This window comes from Psammomys obesus, unplaced genomic scaffold (assembly GCF_907164565.1).
Source record: "Psammomys obesus unplaced genomic scaffold, mPsaObe1.curated_primary_1811, whole genome shotgun sequence".
Taxonomy (NCBI): domain Eukaryota; kingdom Metazoa; phylum Chordata; class Mammalia; order Rodentia; family Muridae; genus Psammomys; species Psammomys obesus.
In genome coordinates, this window is record NW_026590707.1 from 955,299 (window position 1) to 973,871 (window position 18,573).

At 42.2% G+C, this 18,573-nt stretch overlaps 1 protein-coding gene across 1 annotated transcript in view; it reads left to right on the forward strand.

Moving 5' to 3' along the window:
• The first annotated feature begins 361 nt into the window (after positions 1 to 361).
• Brms1l (BRMS1 like transcriptional repressor) overlaps positions 362 to 18,573 on the forward strand; it is a 32,472-nt gene continuing 14,260 nt past the window's right edge. The window contains exons 1-4 of the mRNA XM_055608730.1: positions 362 to 653; positions 5,084 to 5,174; positions 7,587 to 7,714; positions 8,474 to 8,553. Coding sequence (XP_055464705.1) covers positions 512 to 653; positions 5,084 to 5,174; positions 7,587 to 7,714; positions 8,474 to 8,553 — 441 coding nt within the window. The 5' untranslated portion in view covers positions 362 to 511. The remainder of the gene's footprint in view (positions 654 to 5,083; positions 5,175 to 7,586; positions 7,715 to 8,473; positions 8,554 to 18,573) is intronic.

The window sequence follows — 18,573 nt, forward strand, 5'->3', positions numbered from 1 at the left end:
GCAAAGGACCTCTTCACATAGGCAGGCAGATCAGACAGCCACTTGGCGGGAAAAGAATAAGTACAGACCAAACCTGCACAATCTGTTTCTGTTTAGTTTATAAACTGCGTTCCAGAATGTCAGCTTTCCTGCCTTGTGGGACTTGAAGTCCGAAGTTAGAAGTGATTCAGGCAGCTGAATCTTAGAAGCCCACAGACCCTGAAGCGCTGAGGCCTAAGGACTACAACTCCCGACACACACCGGAAGACCCTGCTGTAATCACGAACAACCAATCGTACGCCTTTTAAGGCAAGCCACGCCCCCAGCTCCGGGCCAGCCTCGACCAATGGCAGAGCTCACAGCGCACAGCCTGCGGGTTAGGTTGTGAGGCCCCGGCCGGGGGTGGGGAGGAGTCGAGGGTTTCGGAACGGGCTCGGCGGCCGGGTGGGTCGGGGCGTTCGGCGCGCCCTTCACTGAAGCGGCAGTGGCCGGGCTGGGAGCAGGGAGTGGGAAGCGACGGCGCGGCTGGAAAATGCCGGTCCACTCCCGAGGGGACAAGAAGGAGACGAATCATCACGATGAGATGGAGGTGGACTACGCGGAGAACGAGGGGAGCAGCTCCGAAGACGAGGACACCGAGAGCTCGTCGGTCTCCGAGGATGGGGACAGCTCAGGTGCGCGACCCCGCGGGGCGGGGACGCCGGGTCCCCCGCGCCGGGCGCGCTACAGGCCGCGGGGCTCCCGCCGGGCGGCGCGTCCTGCTGCGAGCGCGGGGCGGGGAGACGGGGAAGGGGCGGGGACTGGCTCGGCCTCCGGGCCCGGGGCTGCGGGCGCCGCCGGCTCGGCTCCCGGTGGACGCGGCGAGCGCGGGCTGGTGGACCCCAGGCCGTTCTGTCCACCGTGGGGCCCGCCCTGGGGACGCCCGGCAGTGCCCCAGGGCTCCTGGCCCGGGAGTGGAACGCCCCGCTGGCTAGTCTGGAAGACCCGAAAATGTCCCTTTCCTTAAGCCGGCGACCTCTTCTCAGTCCCCGTCAGCCTCGCCGGCGTCTGTAGCCGTGTCAGCGTCTGTGCGGGCTGGGGATACATTTGCCCTGGTCGTTGGTGGGCTTGAAGCTCATTAACCTTCGCTTTTAGGTCAGCCCGTCGCTAGTGCTGTCATCAGTGCTCTCGAGGGGACTGACTTGGGAACTGTCCGGCTCATAGTAGGTCCCTAAAGTTTTCAAGCCCAACAAGGAACCAGCCTGAGCGATGATTTCGAATCTTTATCGGTTTTAATCTGGACAGTGTGGGCAGTGTTGACATTCCCAGAATCCTCGAGCGTTCATTATTTTGTAACTTTGGTCTGTTTCTGACCCCTTTACTTATATTTCATTTTTTTTTTTTAATGGGGGAGGTAGATTAACACCACAAATAAATTGTGTAAATCTTTAATAATGGTCATTAAAAACACGAATGGAACTCTGGGTTCCTGGACCCTTTTCGGTCTGACCATATGACAGAGACTGAGGATGGCTTCTTTGTCTCCTCCTGGTTTTGACCATGTAAGGGAAGCGTTGATAACAGGTTAATGACAGTCTGTTATCACTCCACACCTCGACCCAGGTTGGCTGTCAGAGTGCAGTCTGTGGAAGAAGGCAGTGTCAGTAAGTCAACCATCCAAAAGTAAAATGTAGGAGGTGAGCACGACCTCGAAATACATAGTTATCTTCTCCCAGTTGAGGAACAGTGTTTCCCTTACTCAACATACGAACTCATGGCAGTTGTGACAGCATGCGCAAGACCTGGGCAGGCTCAATCCAGTAAAAAGAAAAGAAAAGAAAAGAAAAACAAATCCCAGTATGGAGGGGTGGAGGTGGGCAGGGGAGCCATCACGGTTGTCCGAGAGTCAGTTTTCTTTAAAAGCATGACCCTTGGTAAGTCAGCCACACACCAGTGCAGGCTCCAACCCAAGAATAGTTAGGCAAAACAAATTGAACTCCATGGTTTAAAAAAAAAGAAAAAAAGAAAAAAAGAAAAAGTAGAGGACTTGAAGCAGAGGACTTGAAGTCGTGTGGTTAGGGAGATTGGGGTGGATCTGGAGGAGTTGGGGGAGGGAGAGTGAATGTGTCTAAAAAACTGCATGACATTTTCAAAGAGTTAATAAAAAAATCTAAAAACACTTGTAAGTTACTACTTGATTAAGTCATCAAATAAACGATTGAATGTAAGTAATGCTGTAGGAATTCAGAGACAGGGAAGGTACTTCCAGAACTGAGTGGCCAGCACGTTCATTTGAAGAAAATGGGACTGTCTAGTCTTGAAGGATTTGGGTTGGGATAGTTAAAGTGGAAAGTTCATATAGGAGAAGGAATGTAAGAAAAAGTGCAAAGGCCAGAGTTCAGCGCTTGTTGAAGAAGGAGAAAACTAGTTTGTTTGGGAGATCAACAAGCTTGAAAACGGCAGAGAATGCTGAACCTGTGAGAGATTTCAAAGGGAAAAACAGAATTGATGAGTACAAGTTTAGTAGTGAAGGTAAGAGGAAAGCTCTTACAGGGAGAGGGGTGGGTGGCGTCAACTAAGGGGAAAGAAAAGCGTGCAGTTGAAGAGAGAAGAGAAGGTGTGTTATGCATATTTTTGCTAAGTATGTGGTCTGTTATGGAAGGCTGTCCGCACCGACAGATGGAAATGTAGTGTTGGCTCTCGGTTAGGATGAGAAGACTAATTCTGAGGTCATCTGCCTAGTCAGGGACACTGGTGAGACTTTAAAATTAGCCAATTATTTAACACGGAGTAGGGATTATAAGTTACATTTATACTCTGAATATAGTTCTGAAAAGCTTATTTGGGGTGTGTGTGGGGATATAGAGGACAGGGTCGTGCTATGTACCCAGGAGCAAAGAAGTTCTATATTCAAGTTTTTTTTTTTTTTTTTTTTTTTTTTTAAGATTTTGCCTTTAATTGTACATATATGTATGTGTCTGTGTGTAGGTATGGGTATGTGAGTGAAGGTGCCCGTGGAGTCCAAAAGAGGGCATTGGATCTGGAGCTGGAGTTACAAGTGCTTGTGAGCCGCCTAGTGTGAGTGCTGGGGACCCAGCTTTGGTTCTCTGCAAGAACAGTATGCTCAGAGCCCTGAGCCATCATCTCCCCAGCATGTGGTTTTGGGTTTTAATGGGAGCCAGGATCTCATCAAATTGCATGGGTTATAATTCTCCCCTTCTAATATTTATGTTGTTAATATGCCTAATATTTCTGATTTTTAACATGTACAAAAAAAATCTCATCCTAGAAAATAATAATATAATTTACAAAGATCATAATAATAATCTTAACTAAAAGTCAATTTTAAGTGCAAGTAAATCATTTCACTGCATTTTGCAGTTTTACTTTTCCTACTATCATTTTTATTCTACTACATCTTGCAATTTACACATCCCAGTTCTTTCTGTCAAACTTCGGTCCCGAGCAGATGCTATGGGCACAGCAACTTTCTACAGAACTTGGAAGATAAGAAAATTTGAGGGACCAAGTGTTGTGTGTGCCATCATGTGTGCCAACCATGTCCCTCCTGCTCCCTGACAAACCCTGGGCCTTAAACAGCTTAGGCTCCTGAGTTATGTCTTCAGTCAAGGGACTGAGTTTTCAAGAGCAACAGAATAGGCTATTAAGAGGCACAAGTATTTTAAATTTGTTTTAGAAAATTATCATCATCTGTTTCCTTGCTATATGAAAATAACTATACATGCTGCAACTCTCTTTCTCATACTTTGACCTATTGTTGTTGTTTTCGAGACATGGTTTCTCTGTGTAGCCCTTGCTGTCCTGGAACTCTGCAGACCAGGCTGGCTTCAAACTCAAAAGATCCACTTACCTCTGCCTCCTAAGTGCTGTGATTAAAAGTGTGTGCCACCAGTGCCTGGCTATAGTTTGATATTTATTTCATGAAGATCAAGATGCAGATCAGTTTGTGCCTCTGATATTTTGATATGTTACCTATATACACTATAAAAACAGAAGATGTGAACATAGGACAGATCGGTAATTAATAGTTGCTGTCATTAAAAGTTGGCTTATCTTTTTCCTCATTTGCTCTCTGGTTGACTGACAATAATCTGGAGACGGGGAACAGTAAAAGGGTTAGTGGCAGGTCACGATTCGTTAAGATAAACGTAATGGGATTAGTTTGCTTTTTGTTGTTGACACAGTTTCACTCTATAGCCCTGGCTGGCCTGGAACTCCCTATGTAGACCAAGCTGGCCTCTAACTCAGATTTGCTTGCCTCTGCCTCCCAAGTGCTGAATCAAAGGCATGTACCACCATGCTGCCTAGCTATTAGTTGCTTTTTTGTGTGATGGCATAATCAGCTATGTGGCTCCTTCTCTTCCATCTTTATTTCATATTTTAATATTAAATCATGTGAATGTGTATGCTATGTTTGGAGGCAATGTTTGGGGCATCAAATCCCCCTGGAACTGCAGTTATAGGCAGTTGTGAGTCATGGCATGATTTCTGAGAACAGAATTTGAGTCCTCTGCAAGAGCAGTATTCACCCACAGCTGACATGTTATAGTTGTGAAGATAGAATTCCAAATGTGTTTTTTGAATAATATTGACATTTTAAAAATATAGTCTGAGTTCTCAAGAATTAGTATAAAATCAAAAGTGGGTTAATTACTTCATTGACTTCATTCTTCGTTCATAGCTTTTAAGGTCCTTAAAGATTGGAAAATGGATAAACATTAGAAACTCTAGAGGCTTCTGGATCTTTAATCTGACATTAAATTAATTCTACTGTAATAATTATTTTGGATAAGAGTGATTTATTTTTCTTTAAGGTTTAACACAGACCATGGATGTCCAATTTCATACTATAATATTTTTTCCCTATTTGAACTAACTTCAGATCTATTTGAAACAGTTTTATCTTTTTGTTTTTGTTTTTTCAGACAGGGTCTCATGTATCCCAGGCTGGCCTCAAACTTGCTTTGTGGCCTATAGTCATAGCTAGCCTTAAACTCCTAATCCCCTGCCTGACCCTCCCAAGCACTGGGATCAAAAGTGTGTGCCTCCAGGCCTGCCTTGAAGTTTTATCTTTGATGTTTCCCTTTTTGTTTTTTATTAACAGAAATGGATGATGAAGATTGTGAAAGGAGGAGGATGGAGTGTTTAGATGAAATGTCCAATCTGGAGAAGCAGTTCACAGATCTCAAGGATCAGTAAGTACTAACTTCAGAAGGCCGCTGTCACTGAGTGGCATCATCTTTACTAGTGTAGGAGCAGTTACACGGTCCCTGCTGCGCTCCCTTCTGCGCTCCCTTCTGTGCTTTATAGGGATGGGCTGATCTGCTGTGAAGGAGGCTTCAGTTGTTTACTCACTGGAGGTCTCTTTAACCGCGTTGGGCTCTGAGGCCGGGAAGTGTTTGGGCTGGAATGGAGTAGATGACTTGTACGTGGGTTTTGGTGATTCAAGTGTCTCCATTGCTGCACACTTGGTCCTAGTCTGGGTTAGTCCTTTCTTTGTTAAATAATCAGCTGAAGATTTTTCCCTCTGGGACTGGAGGTGGCACCTAGGGCATTGTATATAAGCAAGTGCACTGCCACTGAGCTGTATCCCCAGATCCTGCTTTTTACTTTTTCTTTTGAGACAGGGTTTTGCTAAGTTGCCAGCTAGCCTTAAACTCAGCTTATAGCTCAGGCAGGCCTTTGTACTTCTTCTAACCAGCCTCCAGTATATCTGGGTTTACAGCTCTGCCCCGCCAGGTCCAGCTGAGATATCCTTTTAAAAATTTTAAGAATAAAATAGAGTATTGTCCTCCAGTTTCCTATTTGGTAATTTGATTGAATACTGTATATGTATCTCTTTCACCTATGTCACTGATTTTACTTCTTGTATTAGCTCTGTAGGGCTAGAAGGCAGTCTTACCTCCACTTTACTTGGGGAAACTGATACCCAGAGAGGTTTGCTTATTCATTCCTGTAGTTTATCAGAAAGTGGTAAGTGAAGTCAGGCCTTTTTCCTTTAGTGTTATGTGTGGATTCCACTGTAGGCACTTTTCTCTGGAGGAACTGTTGCAGAGTGAGGAGCATGGGCTCTGAGTCACCTTTTCTTTTTGAATACATTGTTTAAAACTATTCTTGGTGTGTGTGTGTTTTGCATGCATGTATGTCTGTGTATCCCATGCATGTGGAAACCAAAAGAGGGCATTAGATTCCTTGGGACTGGAGTTACAGATATTGTGAGCGCCATGTGAGTGCTGGCAATCAGATCTCTTCAGACTGGAGTTGTAGGTGGTTGTTAGCCACCATGTGGTTGCTGGGACTTGGATCTGTGTCCTCTGGTATTTGTTTATTTTTGTGCACATATGTGAATATATATGTATGTGTAGTTGAACTTATGCCATGTGCTCCTGTCAGAGGAAAAGTGGCAGGAGTCAGTTCTCCCTTTTCACCATGTTGGTTCTGGGGATCAAACTCAGGTCATCAGTTTTGGTAGCAAATGCCTTTACCCACTGAGCTGTCTTACTGGTCCTAAGGTGTAGCCCAGGCTGCCCTGAAACTTGTAATCCCCCTGCTTCTGCCTTTTTAGCATATCCTACTAGAGTGTACCACCACAATTGACTTTTTTTTTTTTTGAGTTTATTACATGGTAGTCCAGACTGTGAAGACTTCTCACTATATTGTCCAAACTGGCCTCAAACTGGGGTCTTTTCTGCCTCCATTATCCAAATGCTGGGATTGCAGCAGGCTTGCGTGGTGCTTTGCTTAGCTTCATTTTTCATTTCTTTATCCAGTAACTCATTTTATTTTACTTTCATCATTTCTAGTTGAGTTGTATATACCACATTATGGACTCTGTGATCACCCCCCATAATTTCTTCTTTGTTTTTAAACACTAAATAGAAGCCATCCATAGTCACTCTCACTTGAAATCTTAGCAGTCAGGAAGTTGAGGACCATTGTGAGATGGAGACTAGCCTGCGCTATTTATTGAATTTTGACTAGCTTGGGTTATATAATGAGCCCACTCTCAAAATACCAGAAACAACAAATTAAATGGGTTTAATATGGTATTGTGCTTTTTCAGGTAAGATGGAGAACAGCGAGGGATTTACTTTGACAATAATATCATCTATACCCAAACTAGTAAAAGTTATTTCCTTGTTTTATTTTTGTTTTGTTTTGTTTTTAGGCTCAGTGTTTAAATAACCTTTTTCTTTTAGAATTTATTTATTGTTGTTCAATTAAAACAAATTGAGAGTGCCAAAGTAGTCATTTCAAGCTTTTTCTTTTACTTTTATTGTTTTGAGTTGGGTCTTGCTGTGTTGCCCAGTCCAGACCATCTTCCTGCCCCACTTCCTCCTCCAGTAGCTTTAGACAATAGGCTGAGGCCAGTGGGCCTGGAATTTAATTGATTTTTTTTTGTTGTGACTAAAGAGTGATACTGATTTAAACAAATCCTAGACTGGTATCTAATTTAATATTATGGAATGTATAAGTGTGTTTTCTGATTGCAGTCAAGGCAAGAATACATTTGATAGATTATTGGAACATGAGCTTTATTAGGGAGTGGCAAGTTGCTTCTCTTTTTGGAAATTTTTAATCAATGTCTTAATTTTTGCCTTGTTAAGGCTTTACAAAGAACGGTTGAGTCAGGTGGATGCAAAACTCCAAGAAGTCATAGCTGGAAAAGCACCAGAGTATTTGGAACCACTGGCAACTTTACAAGAAAATATGCAGATTCGCACAAAGGTAGCAGGTAGGATCGTGTGACATTTCGTGTACTTTGTGACACTTTGATTTTGTGGTGTTGTATGGGTGACTGTGTTGCAGATGGCATAGAGCCAGGTGTCTGCCACCCGCCCTGACTGCACAGACGGGGACATCGCTGGGCCAGCTGTGGCTTGGCATTGAGTATGCACACGTAGCTTGTCTGCTTGCCACTTCTGCAGGGCACATGCTCATGGTCGTGCTGCCTGCTTCATGTTACATTTCCTGGAAGAGTAGCACGTGGGCATCCGCCTGTTGGGAGCATGCTCACCACGACCTTCCGTGTTCTTGCAGCTTACACACTTAGTCTTCTTGGAAGCTTTGGACTCTGATGAGAATAGTTTGCACACAGTGGTTTTGATGGAGTAAAGTGTCTGTTTATTCCTTTGGTTATTTTTGAATGATGAAACCAGAGTTTATATTGTCTGTCTCTCTTTCTGTTAGGAGAAATCTGAGGAGAAAAGATTGTGTTTTTTATTTTGATCACTCTCTAGTGTGTGTGCTTAGGAGTATAAGGTAGGAACAAAAAGTAGCCCTGTGTTTCCTTCCTAGCTCAGGAACTCTTAATTTTTTCATCTTCTTTGATTCGTGTTTTGATTTTTTTTTTTTTTCTTTTAGGATAAAGTTAGAATCATTGTGACTTTCTTTCTGGGCATCTTATGAACTGTGCTGGGGACAGACTGTGGGACAGTACTGCTGATCGACTCTTTATTGCCAGCATACCCAGAATCATTGTGCTTGGTTGCAGGAATCTACAGAGAGCTCTGTTTAGAATCTGTGAAGAACAAGTATGAATGTGAAATCCAGGCTTCTCGCCAGCATTGTGAGGTACGTCATTCTGTTTAATGTTTACATAATTTGTGCTCTTCAAGACTTTTCTGAATGTAGAAGCTTAAAGAGTAAATAAAATAAGCAAAACGAAATCCAGTAGTACTTTAGATTACCACCTGGGGCGTTTAAGAACTTGTACAACCACTTTGGAAATCAATCTGGCGCTTTCTCGGACAATTAGGAATAGTGCTTCCTCAAGATCCAGCTATACCACTCCTGGGCATATATCCAAAATATGTTCAAGTATACAACAAGGACATTGTTCAACCGTGTTTGTAGAAACTTTATTAGTAATAACCAGAACCTGGAAACAACCCAGATGTCCCTCAGTTGAGGAATAGATACAGAAATTGTGGTACATTTACACAGTGGAATACTACTCAGCAATTAAAAACAAGGAAATCATGAAATTTGCAGGCAAATGGTGGGATCTAGAAAAGATCATCCTGAGTGAGGTATCCCAGAAGTGGAAAGACACACATGGTATGTATACTCACTTGTAAGTGGATATTAGACATATTATATAGGATAATCATACTAAAATCTGTACCACTAAAGAAGAAGAAGAAGATAGGCAAATGGGATAGACATCAGAAGATGGAGAAAACAGGAAACAGGACAGGAGCCTACCACAGAGGGCCTCTGAAAGACTCTACTCAGCAGGGTATCAAAGCAGATGCTGAGGTTCATAGCCGATCTTTGGGCAGAGTGCAGGGAATCTTGTGAAAGAAGGGGAGGATGGAAGGACTGGAGGGGACAGGAGCGCCACAAGGGGAGCAACAGAACCAAAAAATCTGGGCCCATGGGTCTTTTCTGAGACTGATACTCTAACCAAGAACCATGCATGGAGATAACCTAGAACCCCTGCACAGATGTAGCCCATGGCAGCTCAGTATCCAAGTGGGTTGCCTAGTAAGGGGAACAGGGACTGTCTCTGACATGAACTCAGTGGCTGGCTCTTTGATCATCTCCCCCTGAGGGAGGAGCAGCCTTACCAGGCCATGGAGGAAGATGATGCAGCCAGTTCTGATGAGACCTGGTAGGCTAGGGTCAGATAGAAGGGGAGGAGGACCTACCCTATCAGTGAACTTGGAGAGGGACATGGAAGATGAGGGAGGAAGGATGGGGTTGAGAGGGAATGTCGGGGAGGGAGGCTACAGCTGTGATACAAAGTGAATAAACTGTAATTAATATAAAAAAATTAAAATAAAAAAGAAGTGTAGTTCTACTGGAAGCTGCACTGGAAACAGGGCTCAAAGAAGCATAAGAAAGGGTGATAGCTTCAGAAGTTTTGCAGTGGTTACTTTTTCAAAGTTTATTTACATTTATGGAATTAGGAACTGATCCTAGAGCCCTGTGTAGAATTAGCAGCCAGCAAGTGCTGCACCACTTGCTGCAGCCAGTCTGTGACTGTGTCTTTAGAGAACTAGATGGTGATCGTGTCAGCACCAGTGGAACTATGGTATGATAGCACAGTATAAAACCTTAGGCTAAGAAGTGTATATGCCATGTGCAGATAGGACATTGGCGATAGAAGTAAGTTCTGGCTGCCTGCACGGATTCCACATGTTAGGGCAGGAGTTCTATGTGAAGAAAATATAGGTGCGTTTTCTTTATGTTGTATTTGTATTGAATAGTGGTTGCAAATAGCTTTTTATAAGATTTAGATATCTTAAAAGGCTGAGACATAGATAAGTGTGTGGACAAGTTCTAGAATGACCCCTAATTCTAACTTAAAAATGTTATTATTTTATGTGTATGTCTGTTTTTCCTGAATGTATGTGTGTGTCCCTGTGTGTGCCTGGTATCCTCGGAAACTGGAAGAAGTCATTGTATCCCCTAGAAGTCGAGTTACAGATGGTTGGGAGCTACCATCTGTAGCTGTACCATGTGGTGCTGAGGCTCTAACCTGGGACTTTTGCAAGACCAGCAAGTGCTCTTAACCATTGAGCCATTTCTTCAATCCCTAATCCTCCTTATTTTAATATACCATATATGAAAAGTATTAAAGGATGGACCCTATTGCTTGCTTCTTTCTTTCTTTCTTTCTTTCTTTCTTTCTTTCTTTCTTTCTTTCTTTCTTTCTCTCTCTCTTTTCTCTCTCTCTCTCTCTCTCTTTTTTTTGAGGCAGGATCAATATGTAGCCATACCTAGTCTGGAATTCAGACTGGCTGTGAATTCCCAGAGATTCATCTGCTACTGTCTCCAGGGTGCATGCTGGCACACCCAGACAACTACTGCCCCCCCCACCCCTTCTTGAGGCGGGCTTACTACATAGTGCAGGCTGGACTTGAATGCTCCATCCTCCTTACCTCTGCTCCCCAAACATAGTGATAAGAGGTGTGCTTCCATGCCGGGCACTTTGCAAATATATATATACACATATATCTGTATATATGTATATATATTAGATATTTCATTCCATTTGATAAGTGAAATCTATTTTCAAATGTCAGGATTATCTCTGAATGGTCAGTGTTAGGCTGCATGCTGGTGCTGGGTGCCTGTGTTAGTTTTCTTTTTGGAGTCCTTCCTCCGGCTTTCCTTTACTTCAAAATCTTTATCTACTTTTTGTGATGCTGCACATTGAATCAAGGGCCTTGTGGGCTAATATCTAAGAGCAGGGTTTTGTAAATTTGGAAGAAATATCACTGTTGCTGTATTTTTATTGAATTCTGTGTGGGAGTGTACAATGTTGATAAGTCCCATTACTGGTAATGTTACTTGGATCACTTGATTGAAATTGCAGCTTTCCCTAAGTAAACTTACTTTTCCTGTTCTGATAGATTTGTAGTTTGAGGAGAATTACTTAAAAACTGCAGGCATCCTGTTTTTCATAATAACTTTCCATTTATTTGTTTGTTTGTATTAATATGAAGTTACTGTTTTGTTGTGTTTGGTCATTAATATTTACTATTGCTATATCTTTTAGTAAAGCTGCAGTTAATCCTAAACAGCTGTGTAATCAAATCACCACATAGAGAGTAGGATTTATTTAGTTAACCTAGAACACAATGCTGGGCAATAGTTACTTCATCCTAAACCTCCAAGCCTGCATAGTTTCCTACCATTCAGATTCACCCATTATACTTGCTTTTAGTGATCTCTTAGGTCCAGTTCATTTCTCCACATTGTTCCAAGACCTCTTCTCCAGCTTCTTTTTTCCTAGTTTCTGCTCCTCTTTTCTCTCCTACTCCTTCTTCTCCTCCTGCTCCTCCCCCTCTCCCCTCTACTCCTTCCTCTCCTCTTACTCTTCCACCTCTCCCTCCTACTCCTTCCTGTCCTCCTCTTCCTTCCTCTCCTCCCACTGTGAACCAGGATGTCCCACCCTGTCCTCTCCATTGCTCAACATTGTGGCTGGTTGTTTTAATTGACAATTTAGAGAATAAATGGTGGCATGTTTGCACACACTTGAGATAGGTGATGCTTAGAATAAGTATCACAATGTAATGTCTGGATTGAAACCAGATAGTGGGGGAGAGAAATCAGCATTTGAATGAACAAGGGTAAGGTGTATAAATTCTAAAAGAACATTATACCAACACTGTTTCTTTAGTTTTTTGTTCTTGTTTTTGTTTTTTCCTTCAGGACAGGGTTTTTCTGTGTATCCCTGGCTATCCTGGAACACACTTTGTAGACCAGGCTGGCTTAAAACTTATTGAGATCTGCCTGCCTCTGCCTCCTGATTGCTGGGATGTGTCATTACATCTGGTTAATTTTTTTTCCTTGTCTATTACTTTCTGAGGGAAATTTGTTAAAATTTTTATATGTGTTAATGGATTAGTCAATCCTTGTCTTTCTTTCATTTCCCTTTCTTTCTTCCTTTTCTTCCTCTTCTATTTTTTTTTATTTCTTAAAATCATCTCTTATACTAGTGACTTTAAAATAGCAGTTGACGGCTCAGGTGATCTTGCCTTAGTCTCCCAGCTACCTGGGGCTGCAAGGGTGAGGCGCTATGACCAGCGGGGAAGCGCCTTTTCAACTAATCTTGTGAAGTGGTCAGTACAGTGTTGACTGTGTGCACCGTGTCTGAACAGATCTGCAGCGCTTGGCCCTCTTAGATGACTGCAACTGTGCCAGCTGCAGCCTTCCACTGTGCTGTTCCTGGCTTCTGAAGCCACTGTTCGTTCACTACTTCAGTGTGTCTTGTTTATGTAGACTCATGGACATGCTTTGTAGGATCTTTCTACTGTGTCTGACTTACTTCACATTACTTTGCATACGTCCTCCAGGCCATCCATGTTGTCAAAAATGACAAGATTTTCTTTTGTAAGGTTGAAAAGTATTACAATGCATATATACCTCATATTTAATTACCCCTTTAGTTGTCTAGGAATATTTAGGTTGTATAATCACAACAATATTGTCTGTTGTGAATAGTGCTACAACAAACAGTCTGTAAAGGAATATAAATATCCCGTTGACATCATGATTTCACTTTTTTTCTTTTAAATGAGTAATTTAAGATTGGAATTACAGTGGTGTATGGTATTTCTGGTTTTTGTTTTGTTTTATGTCTTGCTTGGTAAATATTTTAACATAGTTATATTTGTAGTCTGTTTTTTTTTTTCTTACTGTGTATCATGAGATGATTTTGAAGGTGTGATCCTCGTATCTCTGCCTTCTGAGTGCGGGGGTGCCTGCTCTCCTAAAAATAAACCAACTTTTAATTTGATAATTGAAAAAGTCTGTAAACTTATGCTGTATACACTAGGCACTGCTTTTAAACTCGACTTTTTTTGGAGTTCCTTAAGCCTGTACCTCCTTTTCAAACCCCCAACCCTAGGTAGGAGAGAAAGAGGGCTAGAAGGGAGGGGGGACAAGACCTCTTTAGACTTAGCTCTGGCTGGTTACGGCCATTGGGTTCTTTGGGGGAATACCAGTCTCAAGTGTCAGGATATCTAGCAGTCCAGTAACAGCAAATGGCAAACAGCAGCAGTGGAACAAACGAACCCCCTTCTTCTTCCTCCATCTGTGTCTTCGAAAACCTCTTTGGCTCTCATATTTATACCCTCTCAGAGTCCTCAGAATTCCATTTTCTGTAGCTGACAAAGACCATGCTCTTCTCCGAATTGTATGAGGTCCAGCTGGCAAAGACCTCGCCCCACATGAGGCAGTTATCAGCTGTGGATATACTAAGGCAGTGCCATATCCCACACTTGGGATTAAAACAAAAACATATTTACATAATATAACTGAGTTTAAAAGAAACAAAAACTTCCACTACAGTATTCCATGATGTTCTAATAATATGCAATATGGGATGATTAAAAAACCAAATTAACATTTAGTTACTTTTCTGTTGCTGTGACAAATCAGCATGACCAAGGCAATTTATGAAAGAAAGCATTTAATTTGGCTTATGTTTTCAGAGGGCTAAGTCCATGGTAGTGGCAGGAACAATTGAGAGCTCACATCTTGATCTACATGTTGGAGGCAGAAAGAGAACACATGGGGAATGATTGCAGTCCTTTGAAACCTCAAAGCCTGCCCTCAATGACACAGCTCCTCCAACAAGGCTACACCTCCTAATCCTTCCCAAGCAGTTCCACCAACTGGATACAAAGTATTCAAGTCTTTGAGTCTTTGGGGGTCATTCTTAGTCAAACTATCTCAGTAGCTATCTTAACAAATTTATATTTTTCCAAAGACCCTATTGAAGAGCTATTCTTATAACAACTTCCAAGAGTGTTACTTACTAGTACTGGTAGCCATCACTGCTGTGCAGTAGATCTAGAACCTACTTCTCTTGTCTAAGCTTTGTGCCTTTTAGCCAACATGTCCTGTTCCCTTCCTAGCCCCAATGCCTAGTGACTCCCAGTCTACCCCTGTTGCTCTGAGTTCCAGTTATTACTTTTTTCTTTTGAGTCCATATATAAGAAAGATTCTGCAACATTTGTCTTACTTCTACCTGGCTTGTTTTACTTAGAAGAAAGGTCATTATGTCACAACAGGAGTTTGTTCTTTTTAAAGGTGAAATAATATTGCATCATTTTATAATGCATATTTTATATTCATCACATTTTCTTTATTCATCTGTGGTTGATTATTTCATAGCTTGGATATTGTAGTAAATATAAAATTGTGCTATTAATGTTTATTATTAAAAGCCTATAATTATTATGGCACTATCATCTAACCTGCTATCAAATCAATAAAGACACAGACACCTGTTAGATTTTAGATGAGCTTATTTTACCTGGGGCTGGGCAGATATTAGCCCCCTAAACTACCTTTACCTCTCAGCCCCCATTCTGTGCCAGTTGTTCTAATAATTACTATTTGGGCTACTTCCCATCCATAATTCCAAATACTTGCTTATGTTATCCATCTGGGCCACTTATCTCCATGCGAATCTTCCAAATTCCTCCTTCTGGCCTGCATGGTTCTTTACCTATCCCATGGCAACTCTGCTTCTTCTTTCTCCTCCTTGGTACCTGTCTCTTCTCCCATGATCCTTCTGTCCTCCAAGCCTGCTCCTACCTCATTTCTGTCCTGTCCAGGTGTGTAGGTGACTTTATTTAGCCAATCAGGGATAATTGGGGAGCTCATGTGTACTCATGCGGGTACAAGAGATGGTTCAACATTCATATCAATGCTTGTGGCAGGGCAGTAACCAGATCTCAGGGCACTGACATCAGCCTCTGAACACAGTGCACAAGACCCTGCTCCAGCCCCCGGGCACCGTGAGTAATGCTACAGTGAAGTGGGAGTGGAGCGCAGAGACCTCTTTGATTTTTGAGACTGTTCTTTTCACTGTGTAGCCAAAGGTGACCCTGAACTCCTGTCTTTCTGTGTCTACCTCCCAAGTGTTGTGGTTTTGTCTGCTCATCACGACACCTTGCTAGATATTGTTACTGTTGGCATTGACAGTGGATTTTATAAATCAACCTTTCTTCACCTCTCTTCCCTTCTCTCTCCTCTCCCTTTTCCTCTCCTCCTTTGTCTTTTTCTCTTTCCTTCTCCATCTCTCTCTTCCTCAAAACACAGTCTCACTGTAGCTGTAGCTAGCCTGGAACTTACATGGTCAGGCTAGCCTCTAACTCACAGAGATCTTCCTGCCTTCACCTCCCAAGTGCTAGGTGACAGGATTGTGCCATTATGCCCAGCTTTTAATGAGATAAAAAATTTCCAATATTTCCTTGTATTTCTGTAAGTTTTTACTTAGTCATAGTCATCTATGGTATTTTTATATTTGCTGTATAATCAGCCATTGTAAAAAATTTGTAAAAAAAATCTGAAAATGGCAGAGTTTAAGGACATTTTGGAAAGATGAATTAAAAAGTGGAAGTGAATTTATTTTTTAAATCAATTTTATTTATTTATTTTTGTGTGCTTTTGCCTGTGTATGTATATGTACCATTTGTGTGCAGTGCATGTGGAGACCAGAAGAGGGCACTGTAGCTTTAGCTAGTTGGAACTGGAGTTGCAGATAATTGTGATAGAGTGGGTGCTGAAACCAAACCCAGCTCCTCTCCAAGAGCTGTGAGTGGTCTTAACCCATGAGCCACCTATAGCCAAGTAACTTATATTTTGAATGCCATGTGTTTAATGTTTATATTGTCATTTTAATCCTTACTATAACAGTATGAGATAGAAATATAGCATGTGAAATGGAATCAGTGAAACTGAGAAGTCGAGTGACTTGCTCAGGGTCATACAATTGATAATTGGCAGAACCAGAGTTGGAATTCTTTGCTCTTTTTCATTGTTCATGCACCTTGCAATTAATTCTGAACTTTATTAGTGAGGGCTGTTTGTTTGTTTATTTTGTAGTTCTTTTGACTTAACATAAAAGTGAAAGAGAGTGAAGAGGAGAAATATGGAAGATGCTGTGTCATTTATCTCTGCTCGAGTAGCAGCAGATAGAGAGATCTGAGAGATTAGAGATAGAGAGATCTGAGATAGAGAGATCTGAGGCTAGACGTGCACAGGTATGCACACAGAAAATGTTCTACTGCCTTACTGAGGGAGAGAGGCAGCAGATAGGCTGTATCAACTTAAAGGAGATTGTATGTGTAGAGTACTAGTGTCACACTTGAAAAAGGCTGGGGATGCTTTATTTAGGCTACGTTTTGAGACTCACCACAGGGCATGCAGCGACTATTAAGATTTGACTGCACATGCAAGCACACGCTTTCAGAATCATTCTGGGTTCCAGTTCCTGGGAAGATTGCTTGAGAGCTCTTCTTCTGGGTTCTGATGGCTTTTGATTAACAAGAATCCGGGGATCCACACCCAGGTTCAAGCTGGCAGTGGGTAGCCATAATCCCAAACTCTGAAGTCGTTACTTCAGAAACAAAGTAACGACTTTAGTTTCATTGATTTCCCCTCCCTGCAACAAAGCTTGTGTGAGAAATTAAAGTGCATGTCACTATAATGGGGTGCTAGGGAGTTTGCTGAGCGCATTCTCTTTGACAAAGAATGGAACATCTGGGAAGGACCAAGCCATAGGGAACATGAGAAAGTATCCGCTTTATTCCATTGGTAAGGGAGGGGCCCGAAGGCTGGGAGTCTGCTAAATGGACCTAGCTTAGGTATTTTATAGGGCGCCTATGACCTCCTCTCCCATTATCGATTGGGTTTTCCTGCTCCTGTGCCTTCCTGTTGTTTTCTCTCACTGAGTTTTCTGGGATAAGAAGCCACATCTCAGGGAGCCTGCCTTGACCCTCTCTGCCTATATTCCCCTCACCCCTCTCCAGTTACCTACTAAACTCAAGGGAAGTCTAGGTAAACATGAGGCTTGGTATCGATTTTCAGTTATACTAGGTTTAAAGTCATGTTCATGAAAGATCAAACCAGCTTAAAAGATGTCTTCCTGTGGCTTGCTCTTGTCCTGAAGTGAAGCCCTCATGCTGTTTTAGCTTTGTATCAACCTGTAAGGTGCTGCCTCCTGAGAGCACCCCCCTCTAGTTCCCTGCCTTCTTCCCAGCCCTCCTTCCTGCTCTTCAACTCCATTCTGCCTCATCCTGCCACATTCTACTCTATCCTGCTCCATCCTTTCCCATGCTTTCCGGGATAAACTACATTTCTGTCCTCATGAAGGTTCTCTTTGTCATGGACTTGGAAATCCATTTTACCTCCCTTTACCTATCTCTTGTGCTAGATCTCACTTTCTTTTTCTGTTTGTTAAAGAGTGTTTTTCAGTGGCATCTTGAGAAAGGGTATGGAGAAGTCAGTGTTTGATATCTCTTATATTGGCTTTGTACTGCTTTATAATCAACTACTGCAAAACTTAGTGGCTTAAACCACTTTTCTGTAGTTTGATGGTCAGGGCTTTGTGCAGCTTGACTTGGGATGAAGGGTATGTTTCACTCTCAGTTGGCAGGTTGTCACTGGTCATGGCCTTCTGCCTTTGTTCTCCACACTTAAGACCTAGTGGCTGGATTTTCCTAGACTGTGTGCTAGGCCTGGCTCCCTATTGCCTTTGAGAAGTCATTTTGATTATTGTCCTTGACCTGTTTTCTTCCTGAATACTTACAGGATTTTACTTCTCAGTTTTGGTGTTAGGGAGTAGTGAGACATGGTCTCTTTTTCATTCAGTGTGCAGCATACTCAGGGGAACTTTTAATATTTTGAGATAATGTCTTCCTAAATAGCCCAGGCTAGCCTTGAACTTGCAGTATTTTTGACAGACTTCCAAATACGAAGATTGCAGGAGTCTAATACTGTACCCTGTTTCAAGGGAGCCTTTTAATTAGGAAACACATATTCCATTCTGGGAAAATTTTGAATCTTTAATTTCTTTTAGGTTTAATTTTATAAACTTTAGTCCATTTGGGGGAGGGTGTGAAGGTGCATACCTTGTGCATACCAGGGACTTGTGCATACCAAAGTATCACTGAGCTATCGCCCTGAAGATACAGTTAAACTATTTTTTCTGTTATTATTCAAAGCCTTTTATTTGCAGTTGATTTGAAAGTTTATTGTTATGATTTATGATTTTTCTCATGGTCAGGGCCTAAGGTTTAAAGGTATGTTCTAAATTAGTTTTTTTTTTTTTTTTAAATTTCAGTG